Source organism: Lepisosteus platostomus, chromosome 3, assembly GCF_059453375.1.
Source record: "Lepisosteus platostomus isolate fLepPlt1 chromosome 3, fLepPlt1.hap1, whole genome shotgun sequence".
Classification (NCBI taxonomy): Eukaryota; Metazoa; Chordata; class Actinopteri; order Semionotiformes; family Lepisosteidae; genus Lepisosteus; species Lepisosteus platostomus.
Window position 1 is genome coordinate 45,949,191 of NC_142613.1, and position 11,317 is coordinate 45,960,507.

Below are 11,317 nucleotides of genomic sequence, written 5' to 3' on the forward strand. Positions count from 1 at the left end.
TTTAAATGTATTGACATTTCAACTTTAATTGATATACAACATTTATTTTTACCCCTTTTAAGAAAGTAAATGGCTTTGACTTATCAAGAAATTAATTTTGTCCCTTGTAGCAACATTCACATTGAACTTTTATGTGAAGAGCATTTTGGTTTCCTCTTGGATGGTTTTTACCTTTCTGACAACATCTAAATTGTCATGAGCCACCAAAGTGTTAGTTCAGTGAATAGTGGATATTTATTCCCACCATGAAGTGTGGGCACACTACTGAATATTGTGCTCTAAACGTTTCCAACTTAAACCTGCCTTGGACATTAACCCAAATGCTATTTTCCTGCTGATGTTTCTTTGCAAATGAGACTTGACATTTTCAAACGATGATATACTTGATTGGTTGGTGGTAGTATTTCATACAACAAACCTGAAGTGAGTGTTCAACCATGTGTGACCCAAGATATGATTGTAATAATAGTGCCTTCTCGTTGTAGGTGTATCTACACCCTGTATTTGATGAGTGACAGTTACCTTGGCATGGACCAGCAATATGACATTTACCTGAATGTGATACCAGCCAGCATTGCCTCCCAAGTCAACACTGAGGTCTCTGATGCCGTGAGCGACCTGACCTTGGAGTGACATGACTTCTTTTAATCAGCTGGGAGCAATAATGTTGCAGCACAGATTGGGCTGGTGTGCTGGGCCGTGCAGAAATTACTTGATATTTGCCTTAGCAGATGCAACTTCTAACCTCAGACACAAAGGAAATTGGAAGTGGCAGCTCAGGCTGACCTTTAGATCACAGGCTCTGTACAGCCATGATGGCCTTACATAATGTTGCTTTTGAATTAATGCTACAGTCAGATTGTTCAAGACAAAGGTGAAATCTGTATGGTACACTTAAAGCACAGCACACACAATAGATCCATCATACACTTCAGTCTGAATGTTTGTTACTGTGAGAACTCCCTACCTTTAATAGGTAATTAGGAACCTTTGCCACTGGTGATGATGATTGGGCGCTAAGTGGCACTCTTAAGAGGGTTATTTAATTTAATTTTAGATTTCACTGTGGAATAACAGCGCTAGGAAAGCATATTTTGAAGTATGAATTATTTTTATTGTTCCTAATAAACCAAAACCATCAAGTTTTTTTTTTTTGTTGTTGTCATTCGATAATTCCATTTGTGCTTTAATTTTGTTATTTTGCTAAACCAGACTTTGTTGGGTGGTTTAGCCATTTCTGAATACATGTGTTGTTTACATAGGACAATGAATCTTGATGCTGCAAAATTAATTAAAGGGTGTACTGTATAATTTTGGTATACATTTTCAATATTAATATGGAATTGTAGTATATGAACCTGTAAGCATTTTGAGAGACCATTTATGATGTGAAGCTGAAATGCGTACAGAATTTTTTTTTCAGATTGCTGTTCTTTATTTGAATTAAAGTTAAAGCATGGGTTTTTTGCACAATATGAGATCATTAGTTTTGTGTTTGACATACAGTACTAAACCAGTTTTGTTTCCATCAAGAAAAATTCTTATTTAAAAATAAAAAATTCCCAGCTTTCTTCAGAGTTTAGAAATCTATTTTTTTCCCTATACTTTAAGTATTCATTTTTGTTCCTCTGAATTGCTGTCTTTTTAAGAAACAAAAATGTTTAATGTTAATTATGAATCTAAGATGATTGATCCCCACAAATCTCAAGTATAACATAAATTGAAATGTAAACAGCACGCTTTCGAACGCAGTTTTTGTTCAATGCTTACAATCACAATTGAAAACCATCACAGTGCACAAGAATACTTTTTAAGAGAGTTATGCTTTTTTCAGGAGACCATTAAAACCTACATTTTCTAATTCTGACTTGCATAGTATTAAACTTTATATGTTACAAGTCAGTATAAATTCCAGGCTCTAATTTTACATGCTATACACCCTGTATAGCAGAAATTGTGTGAATGCAATCATATTAATACAGAATTCTTAGTATGTTCGTAATAAAAAAACACTATATTCATCAAATTAATAATGAACAGATTAATTGACAGATTGCTCTTTGAAACATGCTGAAAATGAATACGTAAATAACTAGTTCAATGAACTATACCTCAAGAAAGCATAATTCTGAAATACCTGTTGCATATCAAACCTGTGCTACTGTACATTCAAGGTATTGCTAATGCAAGACAAAATAGATTTAGTATATGGTACCATAATTGTGTACCTATACTGAAACCATATATTCTTAAATCACAGAAAAATTGTGGGAGGTAAACATTGACTTTGGAAATTCTATATATCAATGTACAGTATATGACAAATAGCACCCTTATTTGGAGCAGCATGTTAACATTGTTTTAAAGTTAATATATGAAGGCAGGAAAAAATAACTCTTACTGGGCACACAAGCAATTTAACATTTGAAAATATACTGAAGAACTGATTTGGGCAAAGGTTCTGACTAAATATACTGTAGATTAGTCTTTTTCATACTTCTAGGGAATGTGTTTGCATACTATGTCAATATAATAAAAATTGTTTAAAAGTATGAAAAATAATTTCAAATAAAGCATTTAAATCAGTTTCTATTTCCTTTCAGATATGGTGGTAAAAACAGGTCCTTGAACCTACTGATAAAATAATTATTTCTAGTCAGTGGGTACATTCATTCAAGTCATCATTTTTCTTCTTAATTGCTTTGGCATGAAAGGAACACAGACATTTACTTATTTTTTGTATTAATTGTCCACTAATTTATCAGGATTCTGCCCGTAATGATGCAACCTTACAAAGTATCTTTGTAAATATTGTTCTTTTTTAGTACATTATTTTTTTATTTTAGCAGTGTTTACATGACAGATAATTTTACCATTTGTGAACAAACCTCATAGTATACACTAAGCACAATTATTTGAAACTATTTTTCTTATATTGTAATGATGACTTTAAAGAGTTGAAGCTGCAACAATTTTATGCAGTAACCATGGCACAAATATGAAAACAGTAGTTTATTTATTCTACCTGTCACGCCCTCTACTCACCGTATTCTCACACGGAAACGCACCCGCACTAATTACACTCCAGCCCTGAGCACTTCTGCCAAACGACACCGCCCCTGCAAATCGGCCAACCATGACACTTCTTCAATCAACGCACCTTCTTCCTCACACAGTACTTAAACCCTTCTGAACCCTTTTCTCTATGCCTGGTATTGGTTGTTCTTTGGTGTGCACCATCTCGCCTTAGTTTCTGTTTCCTTCTTGCTCTCTGTTACCTACCTCGGAACTCACGTTTGACTACGTCTAGTGCCTTGCCCCTTCGGATTTAGAAGACCTTTTGATTGACCCTCACCTTTGGATCACGGAACTGCCTTTTCGACTATGACTTCAACCTTGCTCTATTCTGGATTGGAAACCTGCTCTGCTACCTTTTCTACGAACCTCGGATCTCAACTCGGACTTAGCCTCTCGCCTCGCCCCCTTAGGTACCGCATAGGGTTCATCCTCCGGTTTCCTCAGCGGGTTATTCGTGACACTACCGTTACTAGTTTCTACATTTTTTAATGAGAACTCTTAAGCTTCTAGAATTGTGAGTTTTTGTCAAGAAATGTATTTCCATAGAGCATTATTGTATGGAATGTTTGAAAAGCTTTTAAGAAGAAATTGCTCAAAAACTAGTGGTCTAATGTCACACAGTACAGCATATAAAGGAACTAAAATATTTCGTAGTGCAGCTGAGAGATTTCTTTCCCAATACATCAATGAGTATCAGTTTAAATACTTGTGATTAAGTTAAAACCTATTTTAAAACAATGTGTATTCTCCCTAGCAAAATGTTTGAATTTAAAAATGTGATTGTGAACATATCTGAGGCACCTAGACAAAGAAGACATTTAAAACATAACAGTGAATTTGTCTGACCTGGTTGAAACCCTTTAATATGTTTACAATCAGAGTTCATCACACTAGCACAGTTGTGACAGGATACCTTAATAGTTGAATAAATACCTCTCATATTGCATGTCTGGCATGGCTACATGCTGTGAAGAAAATGAGAAATAAAGACAATAAATATTCAGGAAAACAGAGTTTGAAATCCATGTATTCAGCAGTGAAGTCTATAAACAATAGTGGAAAAAATAAAGGTATTATCACAGAGATCCTTTTTTGTTTCTGGCAAAGCCATTAGCATATGTGAGCTCTCCACCATTCATGGAATTTTTCTATCAAAATATTCTGCAGTGAGGCACACCATGGCAAATTCAGTGCGAATGCTACCAGATTTTATGTCCTTTGATCCTCCTCTTGCCTGGTTCCAGTTTCGAGGTGTGATCTAACCTTTTCTCAGAGGTTTCATACAGTTATTACTAGTGTCATAATCATTAATTCATTAGCCTTACATTAACTAGTACACTCATTCCTCACCATACGGTTAAAAAATAACTGTTCATTGCAAAAACTTGTAAAGGGGTCACTAAATTCCTATTAAAATGCATGTACTATAAAAATCTCCAGTTCATCTCCAGTTCATTCCAAGTGCTCATAACTGGACATAAACCAGTTCAGTTTAGGTACTTTTCTGGCCTATATTGGAATATTTTGGCACCGTAAACTGTGGTAATGAGGACAAGATTAATGCATCAATGTCTTTTTTTATAGCATGGCAACTAAAAGAGTACACAGTATTCTAAATGAGGTCTTACTAGTTCTGATTCCACACCTTTAACTATATATCCTAACATTCTGTTTGTCTTTTTATTGGTGATCATTGTTTAGAAATGAAAATAAACAACATAAATATCTTAATCTTTAAGACTTAAATGAGTAACATCTTTGAGCTCAAATTTCCCATTTTGTATCTATATTTGTCTTGCTACCTGCAGGGAAACATCAGCACCTGTCTATGTTAGATGTGCCCTACCAAGCAGTTAAAAGTTTATCTTTTCTGCTTACAGTGTTTGTTGATCCTCTTATCTTGGCATCATCTGCAAACAAGACTACCTATGCCAGAATGTAGATCATTGATATAAATTAGGAAAAGCTGTGGATCTAGTGCATATCCTTGTATTTGGTATAAACAAAATGCGAAATGTATATAAGAGATACCGCAGGAAGGCATCCTGCAGGTGCAGGGGCTGATTGTGACAGACAGGGATAACAGAGATTCCAGCATGACTGAAGGAATAGAATGAAACAGGAACTCAGGGTCCAGCACTATCATAAGGGATTCCACATTGAATGAACAGTGCCTCCTGATCAGACAAAGTATAGGATCCCTGCAGATGCTAGGGCGGGTGCTGGGACAACAGCAAGTTTAAAGGATGAAGCTATGGGCAATAACACAGGACTTTCTTTTCCTTTTATGCAAGAGTTGGGTGAGTAGAGTTGTGACTTATAGACTGGCACTTTGGGTGAACCTGCTCACGGTTATACATGAGCTGGGAAAAATTTAGAGAAAGAGGGAAAATCTGAAATAGAGGGGCTAGAGACACAGTGGGATGTCTAAACAGGAACAAAAGGGCAGAAACCTCTGAAACAGTTTAGGGGAAGGCGAGAAATAGTCCAAATAACACAGCAGTCTGTCATTGATGGCAGGAGGAACAGACTGAAATGGGATGAGGTTCATGTCATAAAAATCTAACAAGACTCAGAATCACAATTCCACTGAATAACTGTAAAACTACAAAGGTGCAAACACCCGAATTCATTTAAGGATTGTTACAATGAAGCAAGGCACTTCGGACAGCGGCAGAGGATTACAGGCTTAGTACCAAGCTCAGGGAACGAGACAATTGGGTACCTGCCTGAAAGGAGGTGGGTCGGACTGAGAGGCATCCAGCCCACGTCCTCACCTCCATGGAAGACCCGCCATCCCTTGTGGGAATGTTACTGGACCTTCCCAGGCAAAAAAACATGAAATTGTTAGGAGCTAAATTATATACTAGTCATATAGCAACTTCCATTGATTTAAAAATTATTACATTTACGGAAGAAAGATGTTTATCCCCCTCTCAATTTGAGGCCCTTTAATATACCTTGACAGAGAATTTTTTTCCTTAAATGATAAAACCAGAAATAAACTTCCCTAAATGGATAAACAACTTCATTTTTAAAGGCAACCACAGCAAGGCTTTTAGTTCACATTAAAAATGAACCCCAGAAGACAGAAAATATTCAGAAGGAGAACAGTAAATCATATCATAGCCAGCTGCCATATCACTCTGCAACTCACAACTGGCAACCCACTGAAGCTAAGCAGGTGTGAGCCTGGTCAGTACCTTGGTGAGAGACCTTCTGGGAAAAACTAAGGTTGCTGCTGGAAGAGGTGTTAGTGGGGCCAGCAGGGGGCGCTCACCCTGCGGTCCATGTGGGTCCTAATGCCCCAGTATAGTGACGGGGACAATATACTGTAAACAGGCGCTGTCCTTCGGATGAGACGTAAAACCGATGTACTGACTCTCTGTGGTCATTAAAAATCCCAGGGCATTCCTCAAAAAGAGTAGGGGTGTGGTGTCCTGGCCAAATTTCCCATTGCCCTTACCAATCATGGCCTCTTAATAATCCCCATCTATGAATTGGCTTCATTACTCTGGTCTCCTCCCCACTGATAGCTGATATGTTGTGGTGCACTATGGCTGCCATCGCATGATCCAGGTGGATGCTGCACATTGATGGTGGTGGAGGGGAGTCCCCATTACCTGTCAAGCACTTTGAGTGGAGTGTCCAGAAAAGTATAAGCAATTATTATTATTATTATATTAGCATGGTTTACCGAGCAATGAGAGTGGATATTTCCAAAACCTGACCCTGATTCCTGTTGGAGCTGGGAGTGTGACACTATTTTTATATTTCAGGATTAGAAAGGATCAGCATTGATGAGGGCATTTTAAACCAGAATGAAAGTAAAATCTACACAGTAACTTGTAAAACCTTCGAGATGGTTTTGCTGAAAAATACTACTTGTTAATTCTTCAGGAAGATCACGTTGGAACATTTCTGTGGTGAAATCTGCAGCACACCCTACACTTATTTACTCGTACATCACATTACAATGGTCATTACAAAGACTAGTGAGCAGGAAGGGCCACTTCACGTCGCAATTTGAGTGAACTTGAATGGGAGTTTGCGAAAACATGGCGACTTACAGTACTTTCACAAAGTTCACCATTTTGTGCTTAATTTGAAATTTGTAAAATACTTTCTACTATATCAATTAATTCATTTTGTTATTAAGATACCAGTCTGAGAAATCACGACTGCAGTTCCCCTTTAAAATTCAGCATCTCCAAGATTTTGATTCTGAGTTCTATTGAAAGATGAATCAGCTCAGCTATTCAAATAACAAAAAGAAGGCTCCACATTTGCTGGGCAATCTAGCAGGGTGGCTGCAGTCCAACCTGTCACAATGACATTGGATAAATGGTGTACAGCGAAATGTAAGATCTTACTGTATCTACATTAAATTCCAGAATGTCCCTATATCATTTACAGGTACAGTATTATTTAAGGATATTGAGATATCTAATTGGGCTTCTTACTGAAGACAGCTAAAACTGTTTTCTAGAAACCTCCAACTCAATTATTTATGCTTTATTCCAAGATTACAAACTTACATCCTGTCCCATTTTAAACTATCTGATTTTTTTTTTATTTCAAATGTTTAGAAATGTCTTAAAGTGGCATATTGTTCATAGTAAATGGGTACAAAATGAACACATGAAAATGATTTGTGGATATCTTCGAACAGGAAGTCATTTACAGATACAGATACGGTATCTCAAAATGAATGGGAAGTCGTTATGAGATATTTAAATTCATTTAAATTTAGACCGAAATTTTGAGGGGATTTTTAATTAAAGAAATTAAATTTAAGAATTGATTCAAGAAATGGATCGATGAGATTCTTAGATCAGTTAGGTACCAACTGCCAAACTGCTAGATGAGATGAATGGCCTCTTCTTTTTTGTAACCTTTCTTATCTTCTTATGTTAATATTTACAGTTGCAGAAAGTAAACACTTTTTACTACTCTGTGTCTAAATGAAAGAAGTCATGTGCTACACATATATCCCCCTAGAGGGCAATACTGATCAAAGACCAAATATGAAATAAATAGTTTTACCAGTTTATCCAATACAGCAGCCAAGAGGAAGGTGGAGCCTATCCCAGCAAGCAACTTGCTCAAGGCAGAATACATCCTGGACAGGCCACCAGTCCATTGCAGGGCACACACACCCGGGCCAGATTTCCCAGAAACCACTTCTAGAATGTCTTTGGACTGTGGGAGAAAACCGGAGCGCTTGGCAGAAACCTGGGAACACGGGGAGAACATACAAACCACTCCAGATAGACCCAGACCCCAGGGCTGTGAGACGGCAACGCTGACCACTTACTTAACAAATTCCATAATGAGATCATTTAGCAGCCTTATAAATGAACTTGATTTGGAATTTTGCAAAAAATCACAGATTACTGAGGACAGATAATTTAAAAGTACTGCACAGTAATTTTTCCAGCATTTTCTAACCTTTCTAAACAAAGCCCAGATAAGACATCTAAAGTAACTAGATTGCCTCATTCATCTGTACTTCTGTAATTTGGCTTCAAGATGATACAATGAATTGGCTGCCTTGTTTATTGATGATAGACTGATTATGATTCTATATTTTCATTGTTTCATACTTAGGTCGGTAACTGGGGATCAGTCAATTCATCCAGTCAACATTAGGCAAAAATGTTCTAAATTGCAATTGGTGTTTATTTGGTACAACAGTAATGCAGTCTGTTCTGTGGTTCCTCTGTAGAGTACCCACTGCATTGATATCCCAAATCAATTAAAGCCAATCAACAGGCCAGGTGTTAAGACCAACAATACATGGTATGCTACACTAAAAATGCCAAGCAAGGAAATGTGTAAAGTGACATTAAATTAACCAAATTCTTGTGACTTAGGATCCTATGGCTTTCAAATTCATACAGTAAAGATTCCCTCCTGATGTACCCATTTGTGTTGGTAACTAAACTGAATCTCAGTGCTGCTTGTTGTTACATCACTTGTTATACAGTATTAACCTACTTTCAATAAATGCACAATCTTTATTTCGTGCAATGCTGGAGACATTAGAGACTAGTGACATTTTTAGTTTGATAAAAGCTTATAAGAAGGACCCTTTAGTCCAGCTGTTTTTGTCTTGACTTCCTAAACAAGGTTTCTGCATCCTCAACAGAGCTTACACGTTCAGAAATGAATGCACTGATACAGCTGCATGAGATCCTTGGGTCAATCAGCCAAATGAGCTTGTTCAGGGGTTCCCAGTCCTGATCCTTGACACACACTTGCTGGTTTTCATTCCCATTAAGCTTAATTACTGAATTGAAGCTTTAGTTGAACTAATAAGTCTTCTGATTGGAACACACGTTTTATTTTTCTGCTCAAATTCTTGGAATTTTATGTCACCTATGAAATACCATAGATTAAAAGGCATCCTCTCATATGTTTTGGACCTGCAAACAATCATCAATCAACTTCAGGTTGAAATCATCTGAGAGCTCAGCTGGAACAAAAGCTAGCAGGTGTGTCAGTCTCCAGGACAAGGACTAGGAATCTCTGAGTTAGATGTACTAACAGACCCCCTCTAGTTTGTAACTATTGAAACACAACGCACGGACCAGAATGTATACTTCGGGTCAGAATATTGAGGATTGCCATAAATCTTTGGGATCCTGATATGATAAGGTTAGATACAGAAATATCTTAGTTCATAAAACAAATCAAAGTGTGTAGAATGTCTGTTGAATTATAAGGTGTGGTGTGAGCACTGGTTCAGGGAAAACTATAGCAGAATTTAATGTTTTGGTTCCAGAATGAAAATATGAATGAAGCAAAACCAAATAAATCAGTTATTTTTGCAATGCCTAAGGTATGTAGTTGATAAGATTAAGTTTTAGGGCTGTATGTCAGCGCCTAAATAGCAAAACTATTTAAACTATACTAAACCTATACTAAAAGAAGACCTGGAACATAAAAACATCAGAATACAAACAAGAGGAGCCATTTGGGCCACCTAGATCATTAACTTTCCAGTAGCTAATTGCTCTGAGGATCTGTCCCATCCAGCTGTTTCTTGAAAGAAGCCACAATACTGGCTTCAACAGCACCATTGGGTAGACTGCTCCAGGGTTAACATTTGTAAAGAAATAATATCATTATCCTTAGAACATCCTTCCGAAGGCAAATAGTGCCTGGCTAGTTTATTTTACAATGTGACAATGATCCCACACACAGCTCAGTTCAAACTAAATGGTCTGCATCAGTAAGAATCACAGGTTTGTCCTTCGTTGCACAGGTCTTCTCTTAACATAACAGGTTGCTCTTAACAAGAGGCCATAAAAATGGGTGCCATTATTCTAGGAAATTAAGTAGACTGAACATGGAAAAAATGGATCGTGTTAACCTTCTTATGTTGAAAGAGAATGCCTATGGCGTGTGCAGCTGCGACTGATAATAAAGGGGGATATTTAATGAGAACCGATTGCAGAAAAATGACAGCAAATCAATCTTTCTTTCTTTTAGATGGTCAATAAATGTTGTTTTATTCGTTCATAGCTCTGTCTAGTATTTCTCCATTAAATGGCATACAGTACATCTATTTGTCGTGTATATATCCAATAAGGTTGGAAGTGTGTGACACAGGGATTGTGTTGAATTAGGTATTAAAATATATATTTCTAATTCTGTAACTCCAATCCTTACCATAATCCTAATTGAAACTCATATCTTAAACTGGACAATAGCACCTACTGTCAAACAATTTACTGATATCATATATAATATGCTTAAGTGGCAAAACAAACATTTACAAATGTCTCAGATCAATTGAAACATTGACTGAAACATAAGGTCAATTAACTGAAAATATCTTTTAATTTACAATTTAATGATATCACAAATAAATCCTGAAAAATATTTTAAATTATTTATTATTTTCAAAAGCAGTTCTACTGTAATTAGATATTTAAATTGTATATGCAAGTACCTATTTATTAATCGAGTTTTATTGCCTTTTAATTACTTTAAGATGCCTTGAAATGAGGATGGAATTTTGTGGTATCTAAAATAATCTGAAAAAGATTTAAGATTAATTTCGGTCTAGAGAGGTTTAGTTTGTAAGACATTATGAATAACAAAGTATTTTAAAAAAAATATTTCCGAATCTGATCTTTTTAACCCCAAAATGTATTACCTGTTCATTTTAAGACACATATTTAATATATTTCAAATTCATATCACAAAATAATATTGTTTTGATATATCT

The 11,317-nt window shown here is 36.3% G+C and overlaps 1 protein-coding gene across 4 annotated transcripts in view; it reads left to right on the forward strand.

Annotated features, from left to right (window-relative positions):
• ascc3 (activating signal cointegrator 1 complex subunit 3) overlaps positions 1-2,586 on the forward strand; it is a 375,545-nt gene extending 372,959 nt beyond the window's left edge. For all 4 annotated transcript variants that reach the window (XM_088625716.1, XM_088625717.1, XM_088625718.1 and 1 more), the window contains exon 42: positions 486-2,586. In XM_088625716.1, coding sequence (XP_088481842.1) covers positions 486-633 — 148 coding nt within the window. In that variant the 3' untranslated portion in view covers positions 634-2,586. The remainder of the gene's footprint in view (positions 1-485) is intronic.
• Positions 2,587-11,317: the final 8,731 nt, after the last annotated feature.